The 16,503-nt window shown below is 42.4% G+C and overlaps 1 protein-coding gene across 1 annotated transcript; it reads right to left on the reverse strand.

Moving 5' to 3' along the window:
* Positions 1–5,489: 5,489 nt before the first annotated feature.
* LOC124271417 (sigma non-opioid intracellular receptor 1-like) lies at positions 5,490–11,650 on the reverse strand. Its single transcript, XM_046706572.1, is given in 5 exon segments — positions 5,490–5,803; positions 6,634–6,726; positions 8,346–8,463; positions 8,465–8,547; positions 11,445–11,650. Coding segments are annotated over 5 exon segments (675 nt in total). The 5' UTR covers positions 11,581–11,650; the 3' UTR covers positions 5,490–5,558.
* Between the last annotated feature and the right edge of the window lie 4,853 nt (positions 11,651–16,503).

The following is a 16,503-nucleotide window of genomic DNA, read 5'->3' on the forward strand; positions in this document are numbered from 1 at the left end:
TAAAAGCGGTGTAAAACCAAACTCAGTCAGTCAGTCCATTTATGTCATTTCTGGAATTGTAATCTAAAGATTATTTATATATTCTGCTGTTATATGTCTGGAATAGTGCTGAGTGTGACATTAAACATATTTTCTTGATCTTACCAAGAAGCAGGAGGCTAAATAAGCAAGAATTTTAGCACATTTTACAATCTGAGTTGATTGTCTAACAAGAAGGTAAAAATAAACATATGTTCACAATATGTGAATAGGTTTAGGAATAATACTTTCTCATTTTACTCATGCCAAAAGGATAAACAGGGCTGGCATGAGGTATAACTGATGATATTGGTCATTTGGTGTTCATGTTGTCACCATGGAGACTGACATGGCAGCTGTAACTTGCCATTGGAAAAATTGTATTTCTGTTCAAATACTGTTTCAGTCTCTGCTTGTGTTTTTGTGATTCATATATTAATATGTGTTTTCTTATTAATCCACTGCATTTGTCATTATGTTTAATCAACTAACTTGTAGATAATGTTGTTTTTGTACAGTTCATCATTTTGTAACCCATGAATTCAATGTTTATTTATTCAAAACAGGTGGTTTTGTTTTACAACTTTTAGATATATTGTCATCTTTCATTGACCTATATCCAACTTGTATATCTAGAGGGGTGAAAGGTTACCTGATGCAGGTATGTTCTTTTTTGGCAAAACTGTGATTCTTAAATCGTACGTCTTGTCATACTTTCCTTGACAGCAGTTTGTGAAAAAGAGATTATTTCACGTACAGCCAAATTGTGATATTGTCCGCAACTAGTTCCAGCTGAAACATGTATTGTGACATATTTGAGGGAGGTAATTCAAGCAGAAACATTTCCTATCTCAGTTATGGATAACGTGTAGGGATATTGTTTCAGAAAGTAGTCCCAGTAGGAGTTTCCAGAATCTTAACTGTTACTATAAGGTGATGAGGTGAAATTGGGTTTAACATCGTGCTTGAGAATATTTCAAGCTCATATTGGTGTGTATGTGTATGTGCGGCTGAGAGACTGGCTGGTTTTTTTTCATAGTGCTAGCCCACTGAGGGCATGCCGCTGTGATCCCCAGTCTTGTGTCTCATACTTCCTAAATCTTTAAGGGGATGTACCCATTAATGCTGAGGGCAGGACCATAGTCTTTTTGGTTGGCGCGGTCGGGGATCTTTGCTGGAATTCTGCTCTCCTCGAGGCGGACACTCTAACCACTACACCACCGGCGGTCTGTTACTAAAAGCAGATATAGAGAGGGGTAGGGAGATGGCATCCTAGGGCAAACACAGTCCTCTAAATCTTTAATCTAGCCTAGTGGTTAAAGCTGCTGATATTCTTAAAAGCGGCATAAAACCCGAAATGGGGCTTTAATCTGAATTCAAAATGTTTGAGAATTCAACAAGCTTTTAGTTTTGAAACATCACTCACCCCACTTGGAACATTAGTTATTAATTATTGGCATTCTGAAAGAGGTTTTTAGAACACATGAATTAAGTTTACCATTTAAGAGACAACTTTTGCATTTAATTAATTTTGCATTCTTATTGACGAATCAATAACAGGTCACAGCGGTTCAACAGGCTCAGATTGAATTGTGATGAATTATGGATTTCAGAAAACAATAGCAAACTATTTTTCAAAAAATGAAAAAATCTTTTAAGAAAAAAATATCAGTAGTCTTACTTTGAAGAAATCTGGTGTTGGGTAATAGATAGAGGCTTATGCCATTTCCCTGATCACTGCAGGACTGGGTTTGATTCCTAACATGGTGCAGTGTGTTAAGTTCCAGCTAGGCTACATTATTGTTACCACCATCAATGCATCAGTGTGCACACAAGTTTCATTCTCAGCTCCCTGAGGAGTATACGACCCACTACAACCCAACTAGCTGCTAGGGTGCTAGAAGGTTAACAGTCAAACAGTTAATCATACAAGTTGCTTACCTTGGGTAGGTAAATGTTGAACCCTATAAATTTAGAACAACATAATTGCTGCTATCATGAATTCTTCTGGTATATTTACACTGTTCTGTCATGAAGGTAGGTATACAAAAGTATGACATATTATGGATTAAATACTGTGCAAATGTTTTTCCACACCTCAGCAATCAAAGGTACACAAAAAATCATTTATTATTATAACAAAACAAACTGATAATGGACATTTGATCATTTGAGTCTATTTTCAGGAAAGTTATCCCACTGTTTTGTCACGCAGATAAAAATGAAAAAAGGTCATGAATATTTTGGGCATATTTCTTTTTACTGAAAGACTGTGTCCACAAGTTCCAACAAATATTCCCAAAATATTCATGATCGTAAAAGTGTTTGTTCAGTATGCTTATGGGTTTGAATTGTTGTCATTCACCTCGGGATTGGGACGGAGAACTTTGACGATGGGCCATTTTCAGGATTATTAGCCATTTTCTGAATTTAGAATGGGCCACTGCCCTTGTATCAATAGTAAACTTCAAAATTTTAATGGTCCATTTTTAACTCTAATGTGCAAAATGGCCCATGGCTCCTGCCTTTCCCAATCCCTGTTCACCATTAGGGCTTTGCTGCAAGCCAGAATTGCATGCTGATAATAACTGTCCGATCAAACTACTCTCCTGATGGAATGAACAACGGTGCTATCCTAGATGTCGGAACCATGACGATCCAGGTTAGAATTGGTCTTTAGCAACCCTTGCTTGTTGCAAGAGGCGACTAACGTGATCAGGTGGTCAGGCTCGACGTCTCCGTATCCCAATTGTGTAGAAAGATGCTCATGCTGTTGATCACTGTATTGTCTGGTCCAGACTCGATAATTTACAGACTGCTGCAATATAGCTGGAATATTGCTGAGTGTGGCGTAAAACCAACAAACCTACCTAGAGATGGAGATGTGTCTCCTGGAAACAACACAAATGTGCTGGAAAGGTTCTAGGTATTTATGTTAACAGAATGGAGATGTACAGTGAATTTGTGTAGATAGGCCTGGCCATAAGGATAAAGGGAAGTAACTTGTGTAAAGAGAGGATATTGTATCCTCTATCTCAAGGGGCAGTGGGATAGGGTGATCACTCGTCACTGGTTCAGTTCCTTACGCAGTATGTGTGAAGCCCATTTCTGGTGTCCTCAGCCGTGATATTGCTGGAATATTGCTGAAAGCGGTTTAAGTCATACTCATTGAATTTCATCAGAGCTATTTCTATAAACATACACTAACCCTCAGGTTCTAAATTCTAGTCCCAGGGTTCATGCAGTTGCAAATTACACACCTGGATTATGAGATAGAGGATGTACCTGGATTATGTTGCCTGAATATATACAGGATGTACTGTAAATCATGAAATTAATGCGAGCATTTTATTAATGCGAAAAAATGCGTCTGTACTCTTCTCGCATTATTATAATGACGCATTTCAGTCTGACCATGTCTACTTTTGAGAGCTTAATAGAAGACAGAAAACATACATCTCTTATCGTCTTCAGGTTAGCATTCATCATAACAATTTACATATATCATAACAATACCGAATATAATAACAATTTAGACATCTCTCATAAAATTTATCGACAAATGAGGACTAACTTCTATGACACTAATTGATATCCATTGAACTTATTCATCGGCAAATTATGTAACAATAGCGGAAGTGTTGACACTACACATTACACCAGTACAGGTCACTTCCTCATTACAGGTATCTCAAGCCACATGTAATTATCACTGGTTACAATCACTGGTCATTGTTTAAAGTCGCTCAAGCACATCAGCCAGACCGGACATTCTCCAGCCACTTGTTTGTTGTACCTTGGTAGATGACTCGCGTCTTTCACGTCGGATTACGTTTATACATGTTGTCATAAGACAAGTAGTAGCAAGCAATCACGTGATCAAACATGGCAGCGTAATCAAAACATCGTCAGCTCACTGCCATTTATTGCATAACAAGCTCAATTCAGGTTATTTGGTAAATAACAAGTGTGAAAAGAAAATGAACATCAAAGATTCAGGGTGTCACATCTTATCATCAGCACAGATTCCTGAGCTCGCATTAATTTCGTGACGCATTTTAGACTAGACCCTCGCCCTCGCATTAAATTTGTGACGCATTAATTTCATGATTTACAGTATGTGGATTTTACACCTGGAGATATAGAGGATGTACCTGGATAATTACACCTGGAGATAAAGTAGATGGGTACATACGTCCTTAGTAAAGTAGGGCTCTGCAATATATATTTAGTTTTATATCTCCTAGATATGTCATACGAAAAATGGTGGAATGTGTAAATTGGTTTGGCACTATAGTTCTATAATCGCCCTTTATGTCACATTTTGCTATTTTAATGTTTTGTATGTTTTGTTTCATATTTCAGTGAGAAAAATTAATTAAAGGGTTTTGGAAATTAATTTGTGACTGAAAATGAGACATTTGTATGTGGTCAGTGAGATAATTATTGTCTTAAGTCTGTACTGAGTACAATCAGCAGTTGTTCTAATTATCTCCAGAAATATTTATGCTGAAGATCTGTCATTGTAATTGTGTACCTAGTGCTGTGAGCATTGATCTGCTCACACTTGGCTGTACAGAAATTGGGCAACTGTATTTATTTGTTAGTCCCTAACTATGTTGTACAATGATACCTACCGTGTTGAAAGAGCTGTATTGACGATGATATTGAGTGATAATGGTCACCTAGACATGTATCTGGTGTAGAGTGTGTACATAGCTGTATTGTAAATAACAAAAGGCTGGCCAGACAATAAACAAATTTAACATAAAACAGACTTCCGGTGTTTTATTTTCCTAGGAACTTCTTTATTGTACAATGGCGATGTTTTGGTATAGATGTCTGTACCGTTTTCAAGCATCCTACAATAGACTGACTGACTGAGTTTGGTTTTACGCCGCTTTTAGCAATATTATAGCAACATCACGGCGGGGAACACCAGAAATGGGCTTCACACATTGTACCCATGAGGGGATTCGAACCCGGGTCTTCGGCGTGACGAGCCAACGCTTTGACCACTAGGCTACCCCACCGCCCCTCCTACAATAGAGAAGTTTATCATCCATAAAGACCTGTCATTCCTATTGCTTACAACTTCTAGAATGCCTCTCAAACAGTTTTTATTTTCCTGTTGGTCATTACTGATGGTATTCTATGAACTCTTTACCTTTCAGGGCAATGGGGTAGCCTAGTCTTTAAAGCAGTCATTTGTCACACCAAAGACCTGGATTTGATTCCCCACATAGGTTCAATGTGTGAACACCATTTCTGGTGTACCCCGCAGTGATATTGCTGGAATATCGCTAAAAGTGGTATAAAACCATACTCGCTCACTACGGCTGAGGTTGCCCTCATTACAGGTGTTGCAATAATTACAGGTGTACGCGGTATGGATGGAATGTCAATCAATGAGTGTGATAACAAAAAAACCACGAGGGTGTAAGATCGGCTCAAAAACACAAATTCATAAAAATTATAAAAAAATATTTATTATTTTCTGTCAATATACAGTAAAAAATAAAATGTTGGAAGAGCTTCGATTACAGTGCATCCTTCATCTGTTGACGTATTTCTGAGATGTAAAACCCAGCTTCTAAAGCCATAGCTTTGGCATAAACCCGCAATATATAAAACAGTGTAACAAAGTCTGTTGTGCTGAAGAAAGTGTCGGCTAAGGCGAATGTCAAGGTCGATGGTATGAATCCTCGTCCGTACTCCACCATCCATGTATCATGTGACCAGGATACAGATGCGGCCTCACCTATCGGATGGTACACGATGTCACCTGTAACGAAAATGTCGTCAGTATTTCACAGGTGTGGTGTACACTGAATTGAGATCTAACTGTAAAGTAGCATGTTAGAATTGGTCTTCAGCAATCCATGCTTGTTGTAAGAGGTGACTAATGGGATCGGGTGGTCAGGCTCGCTGACTAGGTAACATCGAACAATGGTCATAATGTCAATTACTGGATTGTATGGTCCAGACTTGATTATTTACAGACAGCTGGCATATAGCTGGAATATTGCTGAGTGAATTATTAAACAACAAAGAAACCAAACAAACTCTGACACCCATCAATACATTGGGACAATGTAGTTACCGTATTTCCTCTAATAAATGCCTCTGGCACTTATTTTTTCAACGAACCTCCAGACCCGGCGCGTATTAGAGGCCCGGCGCTTATTAAAATACCCTGGATTTTTAAAAGCGGGGATGAGTACATGAAGTTATGATTTAAGGGACCATTCCTTAATATATTTATTTTTAGACCAAGGGAGAATACATTTGCGAAAAAATGCAAAGGTCTATACCCGGCGCTTATTAGAGGCCCGGTGCTTATTTCTTAAAGCACTGCTTTATCCCCGGCGGTTATTAGAGGCCCGGTGCTTAATAGAGGAAATACGGTACTTTCTAAAACCAAAAATCAAGCCACAATCTTGTACTCTTGTGAAACCCTAGTAGGCATGGTGCTAACAAATCAAAACCTTAGAATCAAACCTGTGACATAAGAACTATGCAAAGACTGAACAAATGATGACTGTGACAGTCGCTGTGATAACATTTTTATGGGAGTGGTGGCAAGATGTGGGTAGAATCTATTTTCTGCATTACCTGGTTCAAATACTGTACTCTGAAGCGTGCCTTCCTGCCACTGTCGGAATGATCCAGTTAATATTGTGTCAGAGATGTTGGCCCAGTACCGCCCTGCAACAAAACAACATTGAAAGATATAATTAACACCAATTAACATGAAAAGGACACCTGAACCTGTAAATAATTTCAAATTTTATTGCACATATGGATATAGCAATACAGTAAGGGCTGGGTGGAAGGGGAAATAATATGGTTCATAGACTGTGGGACAGACTACAATCTTATTACATGAAGGTCCCCAAAACAAAACAAAAGTATCTCATCAAAAATATGTCCAAATGGAGCCAAGATCAGTTATTAATTTCGCACGGTGGGGTAGCCTAGTGGTTAAAGCGTTGGCTCGTCACGCCGAAGACCTGGGTTCGATTCCCCACATGGGCACAATGTGTGAAGCCCATTTCTGGTGTCCCCTGCCGTGATATTGCTGGAATATTGCTAAAAGCGGCGTAAAACTAAACTCAGTCAGTCAGTCAGTCAGTTATTAATTTCAGAGTTGAGGCAATCTAGACTTGCTAAATCATTCCTGACCTGAGTTGGATTGTGGCTACCAATCATGTTACCTGAGTGACCTACAGTGTCAACTGCTGTACCAAATAACAGCACATATTCTCTGTTGGTCTGTGGATACAAATGATATTACCTGAGTGTGGGACTGTGGATACCAATGATATTACCTGAGTGGCCTACAGTGTCAACTACAGTGTCAACTGTCGAAACAAACAAACAATTACCTGAGTGGCCTACAGTGTCAACTGCCGTACCAAACAACAGCAGTTGGACTATTCCTCAGTTGGACTGTGCAGATATTCTCATGGACTGTGGATACCATTACCTGAGTGGCCTACAGTGTCAACTGTCTGTACCAAACAACAGCCCATATTCTCAGTTGGACTGTGGATACCAATGATATTACCTGAGTGGCCTACAGTGTCAACTGTCGTACCAAACAACAGCAGATATTCTCAGTTGGACTGTGGATACCAATGATATTACCTGAGTGGCCTACAGTGTCAACTGTCGAACCAAACAACAGCCCACATTCTCAGTTGGACTGTGGATACCAATGATATTAGTGGCCTACAGTGTCAACTGTCGAACCAAACAACAGCAGATATTCTCAGTTGGACTGTGGATACCAATGATATTACCTGAGTGGCCTACAGTGTCAACTGTCGAACCAAACAACAGCACATATTCTCAGTTGGACTGTGGATACCAATGATATTACCTGAGTGGCCTACAGTGTCAACTGTCGTACCAAACAACAGCCCAGATATTCTCAGTTGGACTGTGGATACCAATGATATTACAGTGTCAACTGTCGCATACCAAACAACAGCAGATATTCCTGACTGTGGCCTACAGTGTCAACTGTCGTACCAAACAACAGCCCATATTCTCAGTTGGACTGTGGATACCAATGATATTACCTGAGTGGCCTACAATGTCAACTGTCGTACCAAACAACAGCACATATTCTCTGTTGGACTGTGGATACCAATGATATTACCTGAGTGGCCTACAGTGTCAACTGCCGTACCAAACAACAGCCCATATTCTCAGTTGGACTGTGGATACCAATGATATTACCTGAGTGGCCTACAGTGTCAACTGCCGTACCAAACAACAGCACATATTCTCAGTTGGACTGTGGATACCAATGATATTACCTGAGTGGCCTACAGTGTCAACTGCCGTACCAAACAACAGCACATATTCTGTGATCGATGCATGCAGGATGCACATGGCTCCCATCCAGCCGCCGGCGTTCATGAAGATCCATTGCATGTTCTTCATCCGGCAGGATGTGTCCGGGATACTGGCGTCGGAAGTCCTTGATTATCTTTGGAAAAGATGTTTCGGGATCCTGCCCTGGAACATGTAGAACAGAGTTAGTTCCATGTAACACAACTTGGAGCAGTATTTCAGCTTAACCTCATCATCTGAGCTTGAGTGAGTGAGTGGGTTTGTGAGAGAGCGAGTGAGAGCGAGAGGGGGACAGAGAGAGAGAGAGAGAGAGAGAGAGAGAGAGAGAGAGTTAGTTTTAGTACTTTTACAAACATTTCAGCTATATCACAGTGGGGGACACCAGAAATGGGCTTCACACATTGTATCCATGTGGGGAATCGAACCCAGGTCTTTGGTATGACGAGAGAACACTTTAACCACTAGGCTACCCTACTGCCTCTTGAAGCTTATTACTAGTGTGAATGAGTTTAGTTTTACGCCGCTTTTAGCAATATTCCACCAATATCACAGCGGGGGACACCAGCATTGGGTTTCACACACTGTACCCATGTGGGGAATTAAACCCGGATCTTCAGCGTGATGAGTGCACGCTTTGACCACTAGGCTACCCTACTGCCCCTTGAAGCTTACGGACCGCGTCCGTGGCGTAGTGGTTAGAGCGTCCGCCCGGAGAGCGGAAGGTCGCGGGTTCGATCCCCGACCGCGTCATACCAAAAGACGTTAAAATATGGTACTTGTTGGTTCCTGCCTGGCGCTCGGCATTAATGGGTACAACAAGGACTGGTCGGCTCGGAGTCAGTATAATGTCTCTGAGTGGGGTATTCATGCTTCACTGCGGCATGGTATCTCAGTGGGCTAGCACTATAAAACCAGCTTAAGTCTGGGCTAGTACAAGCAGCCGCACATACACACGCATGCACGTCGTCATATGAGCGAAATATTCTCAAGCACGACGTTAAACCCAATTTCACCTCGCCTCACCTTGAAGCTTACGAACACGGCTTGGGGCTAACAAGCACTGAAACAATCATGGCAAACAGTATTCACCAAGTCTGACTACCTGGACCATGAAATGACTGCTTATGAACACTGTAGTTTTGTACTTGAGGTCGATTCTGACTGAGTATCATGATGATGACAACTACTTATTTCATGTCAGAATAGCAAAGATATTATTTGATAAAACCAATTTTGTGTTAACTGCCTCTTGTTTTAACATATAACATTGTTAATGTTAGAGGGGCTGGGGTAGCCTAATGGTTAAAGCGTGTGAGAATGGCCGGGTTCGAATCCCCTCATGGGTATTTGATAAAGCCCATTTCTGAGTGACCCCGCCAGATGACATGTTGCTGAATATTGAAAAGCGGCATAAAACCAAAACTCAGTCAGTTATTTAATGTCAGAATTGCAAAAATATTATTTGATAAACCAATTTTGAGTGACTTGACATGAGAATATAAATAGGTGATATGTTGTTTGTTCATTCAATTCTTGACAACTCAAAAAAGTCTAAAATTTTCTAAACATAAATCAGCCTTCTTTCGAATGTTTTACTAACTAATTTTTAAATGTAGTGATATCATGAGTGAGTGAGTGAGTTTAGTTTTACGCTGCACTCAGCAATACTCCAGCTATATGGCAGCAGTCTGTAAATAATCGAGTCTGGACCAGACAATCCAGTGATCAACAGCATGAGCATCGATCTGTATTGGGAACTGATAACATGTGTCAACCAAGTCAGCGAGCCTGACCACCCAATCCTCTTAGTCGCCTCTTACGACAAGCATGGGTTACTGAAGATCAATTCTAACCCAGACCTTCATGGGTCCAATACATCATGAGGCCAATGATAAACTCTTATATTGCAGTGTATGAAATAAGGCCCGTCCGACCGCCCGAGATGGGCTAGATTTCTGCCGGACGGTCTAATTTTACAGCTAGCCAGCCCGATGGACGGGTGAAAAGAAAATTCAGATAACGTGTCCACTGGCACTGCCTATTTAGGATTTAAGAAGGACTAGTTAAATCTCTTCTGGGTCTGGTAAGTTTTTGGAGTTACCAGCCCAGATGTCCGGCTGGGTTTTGGGCCTATTTCATACACTGTATATTGGCATGAAAACATCTCAATGTCAGTCTCTGAAACGAACAATGATTCAAGGTTGTCATAAACAGTGTATAAAATAGTTTTGACATATGGCTTGTCCAAAAATGTGACCAGTCCTGAACAAACACAGCCAGTCCCAAAAACTAAAACAATGAAAAAATTATAGATAAGACGAAGTTCAAACCAAGTTAAGTTTGCTTTTTCAAATATTTTCCCCAACCAAAGGATGGCCTTACTTATTTAATAGACCATCCTTCACAAAAATAGACGTCAAGGACGGTGGGATGGGAGATGTTTTATACACTGGTCATAAACCTGCAAAATTAAACAATATCACCTTACATAATAAAGTGAATTTAGTTCTAAGCCGCTTTTAGCAATATTCCAGCAATATCATGGCAGGAGACACCATAAATGGGCTCCACTCATTGTGCCCATGTGGGGCATCAAACCCGGGTCTCCAGCTTCCATAATCTGCACTAAAACGAAACATTGATCCTGAACATGAAGCTCATGACAAAACAATACTACGGTGACAACACTTGTCAACATCGCTGGTCCTTCAAATGTGAGGCATAAAGAAATTATTATTTAAAATTTCAGGCATAAGATGAAAGGTAGCCTTAAGAAATTGATATTTTAAATTTCAGAAAAATATGAATAAATATTGATGTTAAAATTAAAAAAAGTAAATTTATTCACTACTTAGTTATTCCACACATGCATGTGTTATATAAGAAGTTAAGTTATTCCACACATGCATGTGTTATATAAGAAGCGACAATGCATTGCTGTTACAATGTTGTACAAGCTTGACCTCAGCTGAGCAGTCATACGGTCGTCGTTCGATACTATAGTAGTACACCTGCACTCTCCGAACCACCACCTTGTGACACCATTGTTAGACACAACCTACCTATGTATTTCTTCGCTATCTTGTTAACAGCTTCATCGGAAAATAAATACGATTTGTGTTCTAGCCAATACTGTATACAGAATATGATAAATATGATGATAAATATCCATTTAGCACACGCGCGAAAGAAGGCCATGACATCAGTATAACGCCGTCTAAGGGAGATCACTCTAATTTAGTGTTGTGTTTATACAAACAGAATGATGGTGTTAAGCGGACATGTAAACCGGTTCGGATCTCGTCAAAACTTTTAACTGTCAATTATCTTTTTGGTTCCATTTTTATATCCGCACACAGGTATTTGTACCGCAAATACTGGCATCAAGGTGTACAATTGTCACTGACAGGCTCTTAGCGTAAAACAGATGGAATAACACGGAGGGCAGCTGTGGTCAAGTGCGAGAGAGTTCACGAGCGAGTTTACTTTTACGCCGTTTTAACAATATTCCAGCAATATCACGATGGGGGGCACCAGAAAGGACCTTCATACCTTGTACCAATGTGGTGAATCGAACCCGGGTCTTCGGCGTGACGAGCGAACGCCTTAACCACTGGGTTTAACCCCCCAACCCCCCTCTCCTCAGTGGTCGAGTAGACAGATAATAATAAACTTCGGTAAACATTAAGGGTCCTTGAGTATTTAAGCTCTGTTGAAATCCTGACAGGACACGGAATTCGTGATATCATTCTCAAGGATAGAAGGAACAGAAAGTGGACACGGGACCTCAAACAAGCTGATGACTTAGACAAGTAAGATATACCAGTTCTTGGACCTGTATCCGACATTACCGAGGAGACTGTGTAATTGAAGAACTGGAGCGATGTGGTCATGCTCTCACAATTTAGGGGTAACCTAGTGGTTTTAGCGTTCGCTCGTCACGCCGAAGACCCTGGTGTAAGTCCCCACATGGGTACAATATGTGAAGCCCATTTCTGGTGTCCACTGCTGTGATATTGCTGGAATATTGCTAAAAGCGTTGTAAAGGTAAACTCGCACGTGAACTCTGTTCTGTTATTTGTCAGGATGGAGTAGCCTAGTGGTCTAAGCGACCCGGGTGTCCAATGCGTGAAGCCCATTTCTGGTGTCCTCCACACTGACGCACTCAGCTTTATTTAGATTATAAGACGGCGAACTGAATCTGTAAATTCGTTTGAACTCCCAACTGCATGGGTAAAAGCCTAATGACGCTTTTTTTCATCTTTGACGCCATTTCCGAGGACCTATGACAGTTTGTTGTTTAACGCCGTACTGGGATATAGTGTTCAAAGTTAAACCCAGCTCACTCAATCTCAAAGGCCTGCTTTATGGGTCTCACTTTAGGCTTACCTCAGGTATTCGTTAGTTATAAGCTGTACCTGCACTGTTCCAATGTTCTAGTGGTTAAAGCGTTCGCTCGTCACCCCGAAGGTCCGGGTTCGATTTCCCACATGGGTACCATGTGTGAAGCCCATTTCTGGTGTCCCCCGCCGTGATATTACTGGAATATTACTAAAAGCGGCACAGAACTAAACTCACTCACTCACTCCAATTTATTGATGGGTGCAGGAGTGTCTTGTTTCTTTGTTGTTTCACGCCACACACAACATACCCCTCTGAGATCCCGTTAGTCACCTCTTACCACAAGGATGGGCTGCTGAAGGTTAGTTATAACCCGGTTCTTCACGGGTCTCCAAGGATCCAAGGAGCTATGAAAGAAGAGGATGTTTAGTGCACCCTGGTTACAGTCAAGGGCCTAGGGGGCGGTGGGGTAGCCTAGTGGTTAAAGCGTTGGCTCGTCACGCCGAAGAACCGGGTTCGAATCCCCACATGGGTACAATGTGTGAAGCCTATTTCTGGTGTCCCCCGCCGTGATGTTGCTGGAATATTGCTAAAAGCGGCGTAAAACCAAAACTCAGTCAGTCAGTCAGTCAGTCCAGGGTCTAGATTTCGAAGCGCTCTTAGCGCTAAGATAGTCTTACGTGCCATACATTAACATTAACTTACGACTATCTTAGCGCTAAGAGAGCTTCGAAAATCTAAGCCAAGTTATGTGCCAGTGTACATGTGCTGTGTAATTGAGAAATAGAGAACGATCAACAAAGTAATGACTTGTTTCCTTCGAAGCCATATGGCTTCTAACTGTCCTGCCTGGTTATAATGCCACCCTGGTTATAATGCCACCTGGCTATAACGCCACCCTGGTTATAATGCCACCTGGCTATAACGCCACCCTGGTTATAATGCCACCTGGCTATAACGCCACCCTGGGTATAACGCCCCCCTTGTTATAATGCCACCTGGCTATAACGCCACCCTGGGTATAACGCCACCCTGGTTATAATGCCACCTGGGTATAATGCCACCTGGCTATAATGCCACCCTGGTTATAATGCCACCTGGCTATAACGCCACCCTGGTTATAATGCCACCTGGCTATAACGCCACCCTGGGTATAACGCCACCCTGGTTATAATGCCACCTGGCTATAACGCCACCCTGGGTATAATGCCACCCTGGGTATAACGCCACCCTGGGTATAATGCCACCTGGTTATAACGCCACCCTGGGTATAATGCCACCTGGCTATAACGCCACCCTGGTTATAACGCCACCCTGGGTATAATGCCACCCTGGGTATAACGCCACCCTGGTTATAATGCCACCCTGGGTATAATGCCACACTGGGTATAACGCCACCCTGGGTATAATGCCACCTGGTTATAACGCCACCCTGGGTATAACGCCACCCTGGTTATAACGCCACCCTGGTTATAATGCCACCCTGGGTATAATGCCACCCTGGGTAAAACGCCACCCTGGTTATAACGCCACCCTGGGTATAATGCCACCCTGGGTATAACGCCACCCTGGGTATAACGCCACCCTGGGTATAATGCCACCTGGTTATAACGCCACCCTGGGTATAATGCCACCTGGCTATAACGCCACCCTGGGTATAACGCCACCCTGGGTATAACGCCACCCTGGGTATAACGCCACCCTGGTTATAACGCCACCCTGGTTATAACGCCACCCTGGTTATAACGCCACCCTGGTTATAATGCCACCTGGCTATAACGCCACCCTGGGTATAACGCCACCCTGGTTATAATGCCACCCTGGTTATAACGCCACCCTGGGTATAACGCCACCCTGGTTATAATGCCACCCTGGTTATAATGCCACCCTGGGTATAACGCCACCCTGGTTATAATGCCACCTGGCTATAACGCCACCCTGGTTATAACGCCACCCTGGGTATAATGCCACCCTGGTTATATTGCCACCTGGCTATAACGCCACCCTGGTTATAACGCCACCCTGGGTATAACGCCACCCTGGGTATAACGCCACCCTGGTTATAATGCCACCTGGCTATAACGCCACCCTGGGTATAACGCCACCCTGGGTATAACGCCACCTGGCTATAACGCCACCCTGGGTATAATGCCACCCTGGGTATAACGCCACCCTGGGTATAATGCCACCCTGGGTATAATGCCACCCTGGTTATAATGCCATATGCCAACGGTGTCATAATAACCAGGGGAAAACCCAAACCATTGGCAAAAACATGGCATTATATCCAGCTTGGCTTATAACCAGGGTATTATATAGGCAGGAAATCCGTTCTGGCAAAAACATGGCATTATATCCAGGGTGGCATTATAACCAGGGTATTATATAGGCAGGAAATCCGTTCTGGCAAAAACATGGCATTATATCCAGAGAGGCATTATAACCAGGGTATTATATAGGCAGGAAATCCGTTCTGGCAAAAAAATGGCATTATATCCAGCTTGGCATTATAACCAGGGTATTATATAGGCAGGAAATCCGTTCTGGCAAAAAAATGGCATTATATCCAGCTTGGCATTATAACCAGGGTATTATATAGGCAGGAAATCCGTTCTGGCAAAAACATGGCATTATATCCAGCTTGGCATTATATATAACCAGGGTATTATATAGGCAGGAAATCCGATCTGGCACAAACATGGCATTATAACCAGGGGCATTATAACCAGGGTGCACTCACTGCACTGTATACTATATGTATTGTCGCCTTCCAATATACTCTCAGGAACACGTGATGAAAGGAGGAATCATTCCACAGATTCACGGTAAGCTTACATTTTGAAATGGTATTGGTGCAAAGTGTATGTAAACTGAGGGGCAAAAGAAACGTCCCCAAAGTAAAATTGTAAAAAACATTTCTTCTGTTTTCGTTATGACGGAAATTTATTTAGGAACACATCTCCCGAACGCATCCCCACGTCTCACAGAAAGGAAATCCACGTGGAGTTTTTTGTAAGCATGAAAATTGCTGTTATTCACGTTTTTTGCATGCTTCTGTGGAAACATACCCGTATGAAAGTACAGTATAAAAATTATGCTCGACTGTTCGAATTCATCACTTCAATACGTTGGACACAAAGAACATGCCTCGACTCACGGCAGAACAGAGAGAACGAGCTATTGGGATGTTGCAGCTGGGCTTCTTCACGGTCACGTTGCAAGAATCATGGGTTGCAGCAAGAAAACCATCACCAGACTGATGACACGCTTCAGAACAACAGGTCGGACTGCAGACAGGCCTAGGACAGGAGACCACCCGTAACCACCCCTCAGGAAGACCGCCATTTACGGGTGCTTCACTTGCGCAACAGATTCCTGACTGTGACGTCATCAGCAACAACCAGCCTTACCCATCCAGTCAGTAGAAGGACCATATCCAGACGACTCCGCCGATTCGGTATCAGAGCCTACAGACCATTCCGGGGCGTGACGTTAACGCGTGAACATCGACGTCGTCGATTGGCTTGGGCACGTAGAGTTCGGCAGTGGCAGCCGCGGAACTGGCGCCGGGTACTCTTCAGTGACGAGAGCCGCTTCCAGTTGAACAAAGCTGATGGTCGGGTACGAGTCTACAGACGTCGGAACGAACGCACAGCACGTTGTTGCGTTCAGGAAGTTGAGACGTTTGGCGGCGGTAGTGTGATGGTGTGGGGGGAATTTGTGGCGAGAGGAAGACTTGTTGGTGATAGAGGGAAACCTGAATGCCCGTCGATACATTGA

Source organism: Haliotis rubra, unplaced genomic scaffold, assembly GCF_003918875.1.
Source record: "Haliotis rubra isolate DU_JTF1 unplaced genomic scaffold, ASM391887v1 Scf16, whole genome shotgun sequence".
Classification (NCBI taxonomy): domain Eukaryota; kingdom Metazoa; phylum Mollusca; class Gastropoda; order Lepetellida; family Haliotidae; genus Haliotis; species Haliotis rubra.